Source organism: Cryptomeria japonica, chromosome 6 (genome assembly GCF_030272615.1).
Source record: "Cryptomeria japonica chromosome 6, Sugi_1.0, whole genome shotgun sequence".
Classification (NCBI taxonomy): Eukaryota; Viridiplantae; Streptophyta; class Pinopsida; order Cupressales; family Cupressaceae; genus Cryptomeria; species Cryptomeria japonica.
Genome location: NC_081410.1, coordinates 594,029,922 through 594,046,804, shown reverse-complemented (window position 1 = coordinate 594,046,804; position 16,883 = coordinate 594,029,922). Strand labels below are relative to the sequence as shown.

At 35.4% G+C, this 16,883-nt stretch overlaps 1 protein-coding gene across 3 annotated transcripts in view; it reads right to left on the bottom strand.

Moving 5' to 3' along the window:
• Positions 1–2,281: 2,281 nt before the first annotated feature.
• LOC131036269 (formin-like protein 8) overlaps positions 2,282–16,883 on the bottom strand; it is a 50,112-nt gene continuing 35,510 nt past the window's right edge. For 2 of the 3 annotated variants that reach the window (XM_057968119.2, XM_057968122.2), the window contains exons 5-8: positions 5,992–6,227; positions 4,934–5,849; positions 4,586–4,749; positions 2,282–3,463 (exon numbers count right to left, since the gene is read on the bottom strand). In XM_057968119.2, coding sequence (XP_057824102.2) covers positions 4,977–5,849; positions 5,992–6,227 — 1,109 coding nt within the window. In that variant the 3' untranslated portion in view covers positions 2,282–3,463; positions 4,586–4,749; positions 4,934–4,976. Of the gene's footprint in view, positions 3,464–4,585; positions 4,784–4,933; positions 5,850–5,991; positions 6,228–16,883 lie in introns of all 3 variants that reach the window. The other variant, XM_057968121.2, reaches the window with a different exon arrangement.

Genomic DNA, 16,883 nt, shown 5'->3' with positions numbered 1-16,883 from the left:
GATCTTTATCATGTTGTAGCGAGTGATTCATCAATCATTCGTCCTCGACATTGGTACCTAGTTTTGTCACACTTTGACATTCTTGGTGCAATATTGGCTCTATTTATTCATATTGGGGGGGTTTCATGGTCTCTCTTATTCTCTTTTAGGGGGGGGGGGGGGGGGGGGGGAGGGCGGCGGGGGACTTTTTCATCACATGAAGTTTTGTTCTTCTCATACATTACTGAGAAAATTGTGCACTCTCATCTCTCTTTTGAAGGGGAGTTTTTTCCCATTGGGTTTTTCTCTCTTTCTCCGTTTGTGAGAGATTGCATTGGTTTGCGTACATTTGCATTTGTACATGGGTACCTAACATGGCCTTGTAGCCGGAACCCATCTTGCATTGTTAACTTGAGTGTACATTCCCTTAAGTTGCACTTAAAAAGGTGTGTTGGTATAAATTATGTCTCATAATTACACTTTACTTAAGTTGACTTAGAATAATGCATTTCATAGTAGTTTGGATATGAAACACTTAGGAAAATGTGCACATAGGGATGATGTATGTAGGAAAAATTTCACCTTTTGTGGTCTTATCTTGTTATTACATTCCAACTTTCATGGATGATCCACCTCTTATGGAGTATTTTATTATTTCTCCTACCTACCCTCGGCTACCCTTGTTTCTCATTGAACCACATGTCATGATTGTGTGCTCACATATCCATATGGCCTTGCCTTTATAAGCAGGTTCATCTACATTGTATGTAACTTTTTAATAATCCAGTTGGTCATATTTGCATATTGATGAGAATACAGTTCATATTCTTGTCAAACTATTGTCTCTCTTATTTGTCCTATTATTTGTGCCCTAGATCTTGGCAAATTCTCACAACTCCAATGTGACGTGAGTTGGAGTGTGCTCCACCAAAATAAGTATTCAACCATATCATAAGGTTAAATGGATTTCACTTATAGCATGCAAGTGATAAATGTCAAAAGCTACCCAATTTTTTAGCATTTAGACGAGTTTTTAACAATAGCAAGATCTACCTATCTTAAGAGTTTAGTATTAACGTTGGTGTATTAGATTTAATGTGTGTCTCCTATGTGTTTGCATGAGGTGCAAATTCATGGTTTTGATTGTTCATTCAATCTAGTTGACTGGTAGTATATTCATTAGTCTTGGGCCTATGGCAAGACCATAAGACATCTTGATTATGGAAAAAACATTCACACAATCGAATCCAAGAGCTGCTCATATCAACTCTTGTAAAATGTCATAGACCATTACTGAGCTATGAAAATTTGTTATCGGCCTTAAGAGATCTATGTTGTTATGCATACACCTTACCTGGTGATGATCACGTGTAGTATAAGATACTCTCCCATCATAATTGATGCAAAGAACTAGAGAAAAGGACGGGAACTATTATGCAACATGGAATGCACTAACATTCCTTTTCCAGATAAAATGTACTTACAAACTTGTGTTAGCGGGTCAAGAGAAGGAAACAATGCTTGCAATAAGGTAGAACTACTTTTTGATAATTGGTCGTTATGTGTACTAGTGAGGTTGTTAAGTTAATCACATTGTGTATACGTGTTCACTGTCTAAGCTAGTCACCATGTTTACCTTTGGTGTAGTTATGAGCTAGTCATCATTGCTAACTATGAGATGTTTAATGGCTAATCACCTACATGTGTGCGACACAAGTAGGAGCTAATAACTATGTGAACATGGGATGTTGAAATGTTTTTGTCCCTATGTAGTTTTGTGTGTTCATATACTAACGTTGGCATGGAACCAACACATGATTGAAATAAATTTATTATCATTTTATTACAATTGGATTAAATTGAAAACATAAGCTCAATGAATAATTGTGATTAAACAGCAAGATTAGAGATGTCATGCAAGAGGAGAGAATGAATTCTCTTTATCTTTGGTGTATGAACTAGAGAGATTTTTATTCCCAAAAAGGATACATGAGCAAGGTCATCATAAATGAACCCTTGTGGATTAGATTAGATCTAGATCTAGGGATGACCTAAACATGGGGAGCTTACCACCATTCTAGTGTTGAGTATCTAAGGGGTAGCATAGAGTTGTCCCCACAACCATGGTCAAAAGGTTATGAAGTTAACAATTCTAATTTAGTCAACAAATGCTTGGCCATTTAAATTAGTGCTAATTCTGAAAAAAAAGAAAAAAAAGTAACCAAGGGGCAGTTATTACAAAATAATACATCAAGCTCACCAAGGCTTGCTTTTTCCAATGTTAGAGAAGCTTAAGCAAACATTAAACCTCCAAATGTTACTCATGTAAACTTGGAAAATGTAGCAAACTTGCATTGAGTGCAACAGATCATCAGGATTTCAAAGCAAAATAATACACAATTAAAAGCCTCTTGCACGTTATGGATCCATAACAAACTCAAGCACTTTGTATCCTCTATAGAATGAGAACTCTGTAGATTCCCCTTAAAAATTTACAAGAGGGTTGAGAACTTTCCACAAATTAATAGCATTTTTAAAGGAAAATCACAAAAGCAAAATATCTTGAAGAGCAAATCACCAAGAAAACTCCAAGCTCAGATGTCAAAAGTTGCAATCTTGTATAATTGCAATTTAGTAAGCTACACTAATTTTGGAGAAATCTTTTTCCCTGATAAATGCATCCCCGACAAACTCAACTTATGCACATTCTCAAAGAGGCTATCACCAAACATACCTTACCTCTTGCACTAAAGAATGTATATATAATCCCACGTCTTTTTTCCATATCATCTGATTGGTTGCCTAGCATTCATGTTAATAACGGTCCCCCTAGCTATCAGGCACACAAATATCCCGATTTGAATGGCTTTCTCATACATATGGCCACCTATGGCCACCCACCTATGGACCACTTTCTAGATACTGCAGAGCATTCTCTTCAAATTTCGATCTTAAAAGCTCCTTTGCAAAAACCTCATGTACATCATTCACCATATGCAACATGTCAAAATCACAGAGCTTTTAACTGATTATTATACATAGAATGGGTAATGCCTCTAATTAGGTTCGCATATTCTGTGTTACAGGAACCCCAAACAGCTGCAACTTGATGAAACCATGATCATACTAAAGATGACATGATACACGTTAACTGACACCAGAAGATTGATAATTTGCTTACAATTGGATGGCTCAAAACTGTTGGCAAGACATCATTCACTAAAGACTGCTGCAAACCTCCAAACGATACACCACTGCTTTCGGAATTATCAAAATTTGTAATTTCACATCCAGTTATTGATTGTATAGCAGAAAACTCAGATTCAACCGTTACTTTGCACTATCAAATGTCCAATGCTGCCAGAGCAAGGGTTTACAAAGATCACGAATCAAACTTCATCTACAAAAAGGTAAGCAAGTTCAGCGCCAGAAAGTATAGTTACTGCTCAGCTTAAGTTTCACTTTTCAATAAAACAACATTGACCTGCAAGAAAGCTGAGCATCAGATCATAAAATGGCCCTGATATTGCCTTCCAAATTGAGAAGCTGAAGGAGCAAAACAATCTTTAACTCATAGCTACACTACCACTTTAAAAAAACAGGAATACTTTATATTACACATTTCATCAAGTGGCATGTAGAAAATTCTAATCGGCATCCTAATATAACAACATAAGAAGTAAATTTAACATTAAACATCATTGGAAGTCAAGAAAACCTTCGACCTGCCTCCTGGACTCGGACAGATGGAGCATCACAAAACAATTGAAAAAATGCTGAAATTAAAATTTTATCTTTTCACCTCCAATGATTACATGAAAAACTACAAATCTTGATGAAAGTTTCATTCAACTTGATGCCCCTTTAAAGAAACAAAGCAGATTTCCAACATAAGCATACAAAGAAAGGAAATAAACTGGATATATACCCCCAAATAAGAAAAGAGACGTGTAGGAACAACTACAAAGATGTACGTTATAAACACCGGGTGAAGACTTGCAATTCTTTTTAATTTTGATCATGCATACTGGATTTGGAGAAACACCCTCCAAATGGCACATGTAACAGACCATGGTCGTGGTTGACTACAGTTATTGTATAGTAATTGTACTGAAAATTCTGAGAATAGATGACTACTGAAAAGTAATTCAATAAAATGAATGAAATGAGAGAAAAAAGGAGTAGCAAGTCATATAGGCAGAACATTGTATGGGGGTACAAATTGAATAGATGAACATTCAAGGGCACGAAATGTTATTTAGGACATAAAGATAAACATGGTACTAAAGGAAATCAGTTATCTTTAGATGCATTTTTACAATGCCCTAAAACAAAAGAAACACAGATTAATGCAACCAGGTTTAGCTTGGAAAAACATTTGATACTCAGTATTCCATAGAAATCAGAGCTTTAAGTCAGAAAAAATATCCACTTTCGCATAATCTCAAGAAACAGAACATCTAAAATCAAGAATCTGTCTGTACAGGAGATGGTTGAAGTTTTGAAAACAGAAATTCATTGATATACAGCAATTTGTCTGTACAGGAGAAGGTTAAAATCTTCAAAACAGAAATTCACTGATATACAGCATCAGGCTTGTCCATACCTGGAAAAGCTGCTGATGGACAGTCACATCCTCCAATGGAAGTGCAAAACAGTATAAACACAACCAGCAATATTTCTAAACCCTTCCCAAATCCTGCTCATAGGAGATGTTTACCAACCATCTCTGACCCAAAAAATGGGTATAACCAGTCATTCTTTTGGTCACTGCACATACAACCAAAGTTTTATCGTAGTGTTCCTACACAACATATTTGCGAACAAAGGTATCAAATAATCAAGTAGATTACAAAGTTATGCATTATGAAGAACTTTCTGACTTCAAAGTCATGTACTACAGTTGACACAATACACAAAACAGTAGGAAAATTAAAAAGATATATGTGCTTACTTGAAAAAAATTACTCTGAAATCTGACATGTATCTGGCAGCCATCATTCAAATGTACCTTCTTCATCAGAACTATCTGCATTTCTATCAAAAGCATTGGGAAAAAGAGAGTGCGGTAGATTCTGGACAAGTATTGAAGAAGACCCTTTCTGAGATGATGCTGGAGGATTTTGCTTCTGCATTCTGCCAACCTCTTTACATACTTGATCCAGCATGCCAGTGAAGTCCCGCACAATCACAAAAATACGGAAAGGATGTGCTTCCTCCTTTACTGCATTTCCATGAAAATATTTAGTTATCTCCTTCACATGCAAAAATACTGTCTTTTCGTCACTTTGTACTTGACTAATCTCCTCCTCTGCCTGATGCAGAAACAATTTCATCAATTGATTAAAGTTTCCTCGTTGCATAGAATTTGCTGCTTCATGACTTGTAAAGTCTCTTTGCAAAAATGACCGCAACTTGTTAAGCCCTGTAACAAGTTTCGACACAGAACTACTCAACGCATCAGAATCAATTGTTGCTGCATTCCTTATATAGGATAAATCATTACTTAAGTTTGCAAGAGCCTGCAAGCCAATTTCTCTATAATGATCTTCTTTATTATCAGAACTCATGTTTCCACCAGCTTTCAAGTTGTCTTTATCATCTACCAAATTGGTAGCACCTGAACCAGATTGTTGACCCACACGTGCAGCACGTATGCCCTCTGCTCTTATAATCTCTTGAACAACAAAATGTAATAAAGTTGTCTTTCTATCTGTACCTTTGACATCTGATAATTTGAGAAGTGTATCAAGCTTAAAAGCTTGAGCACCTCCACGCAAAGTACCAACATTCATGCGATTACCTGTTTTTAGAACTGCTTCTAGCAACTTTAAAAACAGACGACTGCTTCTCAATTCTTTGCATGCTGCCTGTAAACCATGAATCAAGAAAATTTTATCACTTATAGCTTCATCAAGTTACATCTCTCTGTATTTTCTAATTTACCATGCATGCTGGTTCTCATCTACCAAGGTACATCAATTAGCATCAAGAAAGGCAATCAGAATATACCTCTAATGTCTGAAATGATTTTCTGATATAACTGATTTCTTCTTTAAAATTTTCCCTGTAGAGCATCTTATCAAACCGTTCAAAGGCAAACGGAATAGCCAATAGTTCTTTAAGAAAGATCTCTGCTGGTCCAAGATTATTGATGTCACCAGTATATTCTTTCAATTTTTTCTCCTCCTCTCTGGTTGGTGCCATCTTAATAAGGGTCTCCAAAAGCTCAGGACTTAAGCCTTCACCTGTTCTCCAAACACCAAAATAAGAGTAAGAATTAAAGACATCAAACACTTAACCAGAATAAATATGAAGCCATTCCGTCCAATAATGTTAAACCATACACTTCACCAGCATCTTCTAAACTTATAAGATTGAAGGTTTGTATTCTCTTCATTATAGCCATTAACCTGCAATGGTGTACTGAGTGAAATTAACAAGAAGAGGTGAGAAATTATTTGAGTGTTTGAGAGTGGAGCTCTGCATGTAATTTGTGATTGTCAGTTTTGTTCTTTTTCAGCTAAACCTCAATTCAAAGATCATGTCAAAAGCATTGGTAACTGGTTCAGTAACCCTTTCCTTTGAATTGTAATTGAAAAGAGTAGTCTATGTATGTGTATTCTCCTCAATAAAACTCCAACTAAGATTCTGATATCTCTACTACATGATTGCTGATTTAAAAAAGGTCGTTATTTGACTGCATCTTTGGCTCGAAGCTCTTTGTATCGTCAAACAAGGAAACCTTTTAAGGGCCATGCAAATTCCTGATTGCCTAGCGCCTGGAGTTCTCACAGAAGGAAGAATAGTAGTATTGTTGATCAAGTGAAGCATTCCCCAGAGTTGCATGGAAATGGATGGGGTATTGGTATCAGCATCCAATATGGATATCGCAGATTTTCAAGATCTCCTAATACAGAAATGGATGGATACAGCAATTCCAAAATATATGCATCTAAGGGTATAACATAACTTTTATGTTTATTTATATATATTTTGGTTTTTATATTTTAGTTTATAAAATTTATTTTGTTATATTATGTTTGTGTCTTTAGTGAAGTGCAACATGCAGACAGATTTTTTTTGTTCTGACAGTCATATACATATCTGATATGCAGATGTGTATCTTGATGGAAGTTTAAGTATCTGGCAATTCTGTTTCCCCTAGAATGCCTGCGAGAATTGCTGGATTTAAACCAAAGTTCTTTTCTTCATGAAAATAATTGCTAACTTCAATGCAAATAGGTTTCTATGTCTGGGAGGTGAAGGTGGCTTAAATTTCACACTTTTATTTTTTAGGCCCAAACTTGATTAGTAGAATATCAACCAGAGTGGCAATTTCACTCAAAATTTGTGGGTCTATGGTCCCTAACCCTAGTCATTATTAGCCAATAAAAACATTCGAACAATCAAAAATATAGATATAAACATGATTTATTGTCTATTACTGATGAAAAATGATAAGAGGAAAACGTACAGAAACATATGTAATGTTCAAAACAATGGATGGACAAACAACTCAATACAAATAAGATCTAACAAAGGTAGTACCCATGGACGTAGCACAAGCTGAAGATTGCCACTCTTGATATCCAAGTACAAAAATACTAACGATCAAAGCAGAGGAATTACTGGACTAATGATATAGGACAGTCAATTGCCAGATTGTGATAATTCTTGATTCCTGTATCAAGTGGACCTGCCCAATATAATCACCTGCATGCAGAACGGAGGAGGCAAGGAGGAGGAAAGTGAATTGTTATTAAAACCTATGCTTATTTCCTTTCATAATGAGAATTCTTATATTTTAATCTTCATATCCATATATTATATTTAGTCTTCAAATGCATGTAGGCTGAAAAGGAACCCTGGCAACCTTCGGGCAATAGTACATACCTCATATTAGAATAATTAATTCTTTTTGTCAGTTACCTTTTTAGTTGTTCTATTAATGGCCATTTAGTTCGTCATTTAGCTTTTTAGTTCATTTATTCTTTTATGTGCAACTATTGCTTCTTTTATAAGGACGCATAGTTTGCTTTATGTTTGCTTTTTGTTTGCTTTAGCTTTATTTAGTGTTTTAAACTTTTTAGCTTCATGTTGAAGTTTTAGATTAACAGTTCGTTCTTTTTAGAACACCGTCTTGTAATTCCTTTATATATGTTGTATATTCCTAATTAATTCATTCAATTTTTCATCCAATTTTTTTCATGGTATCAAAGCATGGATTAAATTTTTTGAATAATCTATATAATTCTAAAAAATTTCCAAGTGGAATTTTTTAGTGAGATTTTTTTGAAAGTGTTTTTCTTTCCATGAGAATACTTGTTTCTGAAAATTCCGGCTAGGGTTCATGGTCAAGAATTTTTCTTTGCAGCTCTGAATCGTGTTTTTTGGCAACCGCCTATGTTTGGGCGTGCTAGGGTTTGAGAATTTTTGTAGATCGCGATCTTTATTCTGGGCACGTTTTTTCTGCTACTCGCGTCTACAATATTTGCTTTTTTGGCCTGAGATCACGTTTTACTGTGTTTCGCGATGCGATTTACGCAATTTTCTGGCTCAATGATCCTGTTGTTCGCGTTTTTCCAGCTCCTGAGCACCCAATTCTCTATTTCACGCCACCTTTTCTGCACCACGGGTTCTGAGTGGCATGAATTTTTTCCACATCTGCGTGCTTCCAACGCAGTTTTCTGGCACCGTCCGTTTTGTTTTAACCTGCAATTTTCTTAGCAGCAACAGATTTTGTGAATTTTGTGTCAAAATTCACGAATTGTTTTGCTTTTAACGACCTGCAGACTCAGATTGTCGGCAGCAGCTAGGGTTTCAATACAACTTTTGTGCAAAATTGTCTAGTTTTCTGCAAATTTTCTAGGTTTTCTGAAAACAATTGGGTTTTTCAGATCTCACACCTTGGGTTCTGTGCCACCATTTATGAACCTCAAGATCTATGCCAGTACGTCTTTTTTGCTGATTATTTTTCTGTGATCGCCAATCTAAGGTTTGCAGAAAAAAATTTGGGTCTTCAGCAAATTTTGATATTTGCATTGAGATTTGTGCCTCGAATTCTATGCCCAATTTTTTAGTGTCTCGATATTTGTGCCGATTGTTTCTGTTATGATTTTTAATCATATTCTTCTATCTCATTTTTCATGCCTTCACAAGGTTGACCCCGTTCAACCTCAGTTTCTGTGATGGCATCTTTGACATCCATGACCAATTAGAGGCTATAGGCCGAAAAATGGAAGCAAAGGATATGGTAGTGATCACACAAAAAAGCCTCCCACGAGCGTTTCATTGATAGACTCAATATCTCTTCTACTAGTGTTGATCTGAAGTAACCTTGTCTCTGCAACAGGATGGAAGTAACAGTTTGGAAATAGCGCTAGTTCATACATTGAACAGGCCTTCACAGTAAAGCCTCAGATACGAATAAGGGTAAACCTCAACCCTTCCAACAGAAGGGGCAAGGTCCACCTCAGCAATCTTCAAAGAAGAAAGGTGTACATTGTAACTACTATCACCAGTTTGGCCATATGAAGAAAGATTGCAGGAAATTGTTGGCATTCATGCAATCTAACCAAGGAGTGTCTCAGGAGCAGGTGCAAGCTCATGTTGCAGAGCGTTATGAAGAGGAGTCAACCTTCTATGCTTTGTGATAGGCAAATTTCCTATTTGCTAGGTTTTCATGATTTTTTCTTGAAAAATTGTCCATAGGTTTTCACGAGTTTTACCTGAAAATTGTCTAATAAGGGTTTTCAAGATTTTTTCCTCAAAAATTGTTTGTAGGTTTTCACGATTTTTTCCTCAAAAATTGCGTTGGCTTTTTCAATTTTTTCCTCAAAAATCATCTATAATTCGCAAAGTTCGCATAAGATTTTGTGATTTGCGAAGTTTTCAAGGTTTGACGGTTTTTTCCACAAAATCGTGCTTTGTTGCAGTTTGTTTTGGGTCGCACCTAGAGTTGTTGGGGCGAACATCTGCAATCATGGTATCTTGCAATTTGTTTTGGAGTTGCTGGAGCGAACAATGCGCAGTCCTCTTTTGCGAAAAAAATTGCACTTTTTGCCAAAATTGTGTGTTTTGCTCTTTGGAAGGTTTGCTGATTTTTCCTCAAAATCATGGTTTCAGGCTTTCTATAATTCGCATGTGAGGGTTACATCAGTCGGACAGAATCAGTTTTTCTTGGTCATTAACACTTTGCAGATCCTGGGAGGGTCTGCACAACGGCAGAGTGTTCTTGCATTTGTGATCAAGAGACCTGTAGTGTCTTTTGTCTAGTACTTAGTTGATACAATGACCATTAAGAGAGGGTGTTAGAATAATTAATTCTTTTAGTCGGTTACCTTTTTAGTTGTTCTATTAATAGTCATTTAGTTTTTTAGTTCATTTAGTCTTTTATGTGCAACTATTGCTTCTTTTATAAGAATGCATAGTTTGTTTGTTTTTTCCTTTTTAGTTTTTTTAGTTTTTTAGCTTTATTTAGGGTTTTAAGCTTTTTAGCTTCATGTTAAAGCTTTAGATTAACGGTTCGTTCTTTTTAGAATACCATCTTGTAATTCCTTTATAAACGTTGTATATTCATAATTAATTCATTCAATTATCATCCAATTATTTTTTACCTCAAACCTTATTGTCAACTGTAAAACCTGAAAATGGAATGGTCGTTCATTTCTGGTTACATACAGTGAAGACAGAAAATACACTGCTCTTTGGGGAAATGAATTTATATACTGGGTTGATGGAAGTAGAATTGTAACTGGCCCAATGGGAACTTCAGTGCTTTGTTAAGGATTATGTAGCTTAGAGTGTTAGCCCATCATCAATCAGGAGAGAGATAATGAAATAATGGAGAAGATTGAATCAGAGGAAATTAGGGGAATCTCACCAGGTAACACGATAAGGCTTCATAAATCATACCTCAGATACCATGATAAAAAATCACTATGACTGGTTAGGAACATTAACAAAATGAATGTTAGGCAGCATGACATTTGTGGAGATCTGAATCGCAGATAAGGGTGACAGCTTACATGTATCAACTATACTGAAATGCCTAACTAGCAAACTTCATGGAATAATGGAGTGCAATAAAGGGATGTGCAACTATTCAGCCAGTATCTTCACCCTTCAGCAAAGACACTGAAATATAGCCACCATATAGAATATGGTTCAGACAAGCAAGGAACGAGACTCAAATTCCAATCTCACAGTTATCTTGGCCCAAAATCCATCAGAGAACAATGAAACTGATGGGCCCCCAATTCGAGCATGGATAGAGTGCCACTCACCAGGAGCCCAAATTACACGTATATAAAGAAAATAGAAGGCCTTATTCTGGAAGATACTTGAATTTGGCAATGGAATTTGAAACAGTACCTCAACTGTATTCCTAAATTACGCATAAAGGAAAAAGGACCAGCAAAGAGAACTCAAAATTAGGTATCGCGAATATTTCACCCTAAAAGAACATAACTACGTGAGACCCTTTCAGACATAAATCCAGAGCAGAAAAAATTATTTCTTAGAATGGTACGGTGATTTTCAGAATTTAAATTATCAACAATGAGCTTTGTATTTTGTCATGAGTCCCCTGTTATTCTGTATGTGTTTAAAATGCAATCCTGTGCATTCACCTAGATTGTTTCCTAGATTCAAATAGTTCAAATTCAAAATCAAGGAACTTGAGGTTTTTTTAATTTTTCGTTTACATCCTCGTTTTTTTTTTCTTTTTCTGCACCACACAGATCCATCAAAAAGATTTACACCAACCCCTTTCCCGTATAATTTTCAATAAAACTCGCACCTTTATAAACCAGAATTCAGTCATTAAAATATCCAAAAGATGTTATATAGACCATCTTCTTGGATTCCTAAACAACCCCTTGTTATCCTTGAAGCTACTTCTCACAAGCAACAGTCTCCCCTAATTCCATGTCAAATTCTTCATTCGCCAATTATAGCCTAGTGGCAATTTATGTCCCCTCTTTTTAGGAATTAGGATAAAATAGGAAGAAGAAGCAAATGGTATGAATACTGATTCTTCATTCAGATTGAAAAACTAAATGCTCATGTGGGTGAGATCAAACAGCTTAAAAATCTGCAGTTAGATAATTGAGTCTTGTCCCCCACGTACAAAGGTGAAAGTACGCACAATCTGTAAAAACTAAGTACCCAAGTTCATGTATTAGTCAGTTGAACCCAACAGTAAGGAGGCAAAAAAAAAAAGTATAAGGTTACTAGCATATCTACTAAAAATTAGGCAAAGGTAGGTAGTGAGAAACACCAGGATATGAAAAATATTAATGAAATAAAAACTTAAAACTATTTTTCATCCAGAGGTTTCTATAGAAATGAGTAATTGTGAGGACTTTGCCACTGGTCAGCATGATCAAATAGTACTTCCCAAGAACCCCAACTAGAACATGTTTCTATCTAATGGAAAAACTAAAAGAACATTACAGAAAAATCACTAGCGAGATAAATAGATGCATGGAAGGTGATAACACAAGAAATGTTGTATAAAAATTAACTACAAGGAGGCTGGTGGGTAAAAATAAGTATGGCATGAACAATCTTAGCATTTTATGGCAGTTGAAAATCTGATAGAAGATAGATGTAATGTATCGTTTGAATTTTTAGTCTCAGTGAACAGCGATCTTAACAATTTGTTGCTCCTCATAAAGTAGTGGGACCTAATGAGGAATGAAAGCCAAAATCAACGAATCAGATTGCAAGCATTAGACCTAGAATAATTGATAGATCCACCATTAACACTAATGTTTCTGAAGTTAGCAGATTATCTTTTCCAACATCAAATTGTGTGAAGATTGACGATGCTACTGCCAAATCACATAAAAAGTTAAAAGAGATGAAGGTTTAAGATGATCAACATGTTATCATACCAAATTATCTTCAAAATCCTACAATTGAGTGTATAGATCTTAGTTTTCGATCAAGAATTGGGAATTACAAATTTCCAAAATTGATTTGGGATCTTGGTGTCTTCAAAATGACTCAGTCAAGTAAAGAAGAAATTCTAAGATTATCCTAGTTTGTGATTGCTTGAGGACAAACAATTTTGGGAAGGGCGGACTGTAATGTCCCCATTTTGAAATGGAATAATAATATTTTAAAATATCAAAAATAAAATATAATTATAAAATATAAAACTAAAGTTTAATCAAAAGTCAAGGGACATGTGAAGAATCATGAAATTGAAGGAAAAAGATATATGATAGACACCAAACAAGGAGAAGTAACCAACTTATGTATTATGAAGAATACATATTTTAATATCTGATTATTACTCCTTTGGAGCATGGAACTGCGGTTCATTTAATTTGAAGACGAAAACCTCATGGTAAGAATTAAGGGACAAAAACCTACAATTTTTCAAGAGCGATTTCACACAGAAATCACCATTGTGCTAAGTTATTTAACTTTTCTAGTAGACATTATTAAAGTTTCAAGTCAATGACATCTGTTATTTATCAACAAATCTGATTGCTATCTTCAAAAGAGATCTTTCATAGTAGAAATTTGATTAATTATCAGAAATATCAATCGAAAAGAGTATGGTTTCCAGTGTATATATTATTGAATAGAAATTAAAAATTAAACTTGATTGGATATCACAAAATATTCCCTCAAAGATACTAAAAATTCAAAGGATACATTACATCTATCTTCTATCAGATTTTCAACTGCTATAAAATGCTAAGATTATGCATGCCATACTTATTTTTACCCACCAGCCTCCTTTTAGTTAATTTTATACAACATTTCTTGTCTTTTTAAACTTTTTTGAGACGTATGCAAAACGTGGAAGCATTCACACGGCAACAATTGCATTGGCAGAACACTTGCCATGTGAATGCTTCCACGTTTTGCGTGTGTCTGCCAATGCAGTTGTATGCAACTATTGGGTATACATGTCTGCCAATGCAATTGTCTAAGACTCTGAGCCTTGACAGTCAACGTGCCCTGAGAATGCTTCTGCATTTTGCATACATGTCTACCACTTATATGCAAAATGCGGAAGCATTCTCAGGGCACATTGATTAGTAATTTAGTCATGTGTTTGTAGAGCCAAACATGTATGCAAAATGTGGAAGCCTGAGGCATTCACAAGTCATGTGAACTATGTTCACAACTTGACTGTTTGGTCTCACTGAATGCCATGCTTGCAGGTTTCTTCAAATTTCAACAAATCCATTTTGTGCAAACTGAAACAAGTTCAAGTACACCCCGTGATGTTTTTTATTTTTTTGTGTAGAATGTCGAGCAAAGGAAGACAAGCCTTGTGCCCATTGTGGAAGTATTGTAATCATGTTCCTAGTAAAAAGGTAAAGGGGAACAGCCACAATCAAATGTAACCTTTGTCCAATGCAATGGCAAGGTACTTACACAAGGGTGAGGGCTCATTTCCTTCACATCCCTAGAAAAGGTGTTGAACCTTGTACAAATGGGGTAGAACGTCATGATGATGTGAGGGATCAAGAAAGGGCTGATGGGAAAGTACATAATGTTAGCTCCTCTCATGTTTCAACAACAGGGACAACTGTTGCAACTCATAATCAGAATAGAGGGACAGCAGAGAAAGATGTGTCCTCTAGAGATGTAACACCACAACATTTTCACAAGAGACCACATGTTGGCAGCTCAAACCCCATTGAAAGACTTTTTATGTGTACAGTCGAGAAGTAGTTGATGCAACAGTTGCATGTTTCTTTTATGCAAATGGAATTCCATTTAATGTTGCTTGCTGGCCTTTTTTTTGGAGACATGGTTCAAGCTATCAATAGTAGATCAGCTGGGTATAAACCACTTGGGTTTGAAAAACTTCACACTACTCTCATTGATAAAGAAAAACTTCGATTAGAGCAACAAACTGCACCAATCAAAAGAGTGTGGGCTTCAGAAGGATGTAGTATAGTGATGGATAGGTGGACATACACTAGAAATTGTCCACTACTTAATATCATGGTAACATGCAGCAAAGGCCCTTACTGTTTGAAGGCAATCGACTATTCAAGGCAAGAAAAAAATGCAGATTTTCTTCACAACCAGCTGTGTGACAGCATTGAAGAGGTGGGGGCATCACCTGTAGTCCAAGTTATTACTGATGCTACCCCTGTTTGTAAAGCAGCAGGTTTGATGGTGCAAAAGAAGTACAAGCATATATTTTGGACACCATGTTGTGTGCATTCATCAAGTAATGCACTCAAGGATATTGGCAAGTTCCAGTGGATTTCAGATCTCATAGAGAAGGGCAGAAAAATACAGATGTTCATATGTAACCATCACCACACACAGGGTATTTATCGAAAATTTGCCAAGGTGGAAAATTTTGAAACCTACTGATACAAGGTTTGCATCTTATTTTATTCTCCTTGACCGCCTTTGCGAAGTCAAAGGAGCTTTGTATTCCATCGAAGTTAGTGATGCATGGGTAGCTCGGAGACAATCTGCATCAAATATTGCAGTTGAGGTGAGAGGTTTGGTCCTTGATGATCATTTTTGGGTTAATATTAGATTTGTTGTGGACTTTATTAGGCCTATATGTGAGATGATTAAATCTGCAAACTCAAACAAGACATGTTTAAAATAAAATTTATGAAGAAATAGATTCCATGTGTGAAAGAGTCAAGAAAATAACAAATGCTAGAGATCTTTCTTTATATCTTTTGATAGAAGAAAAGTTACATAGAAGATAGAACAAGCTTGACACACCCCTTCATTGTGCTGCCTATGCCTTAAATCCTAAATGGCATATTAAACAAGAGACCAATAAGATGGCTCCATATGAGGATAGCAACGTAATGAAGGGGTTTTGGGCTGCAAAAAAAGATTTATGGTCGAGATGAGGAGGCTTCAGTTATGAGTCAATGGAAAAAGTTTTCACGTGGGCATGGTGATTTTGCTTCAATAGAAGCTTTATATGATATGCGAGCAAAGAAAGACCCTAAGAGTGGTGGTGGAACCATGGAGGTGAAACTCCTGAATCGCAATCATATGCAATAAGATTGCTCTCACAAGTAGCTAGCTCTTCATCTTGTGAGTACTTATAGTTTTATCCATTCCTTGAAGACGAACCGATTAGGATCAAAGAAAGCAAAGAACCTGGTGTACATTCATAGCTCAATTTGTCTTCTCTCTCGTGTTGATCCTACATACATGGAGGGTCCTTCAACAAAATGGGACCAAATCACACCTAATGGAGAAGCCACAGACATGGTGGATGAAATAGTTGAACCAGATGGCCTTAATGAATTACCTCCAATTCTACTAACATCAAAGAAACTTGAGTTGGAGAGCGATGATTATCTAATATTCATTATGTAGGATTGAAAGTGCTCTACTAAATTCCGTACATAACTTAATAATATTAAAATAATAAAATACTTTAAATAATAATATAATCATATCTTCAAAATAATTTAGTATTAATTACAATATCATAATATAATAATAATTTAATATTAATTGTACAGCTTGAGTTGGCCTAGTGGTGGAGAACTTGTGCTCTTGAAAGAGAGGTCACAAGTTCAAATCCCATAGGGGTAGGGTATGTACATCTTATCGGCTTCGGCCTATTACCGATCAAAAATAAATAAAATTAATATTAATTACAATATAAATAAATAATAAATCTTTAAATGGAATAATGAACAAATATGATATTTTTCGTGTACTCACTATATTCCTCTAAAGATAGGTATGCTAGTTTAAATTCAATTAAATTAAATTTTATTTATATTAAATTTATTTTATGTTAAAATGTTGTTTATATTTTAATTATACTCTTTATCTCATAACTAATATATGGTCACATATATTTTTTAATCATATGTTATTTTTTTAAACTATATCTAAAGAGACCTATTTTTAATTAATTTTGTTAA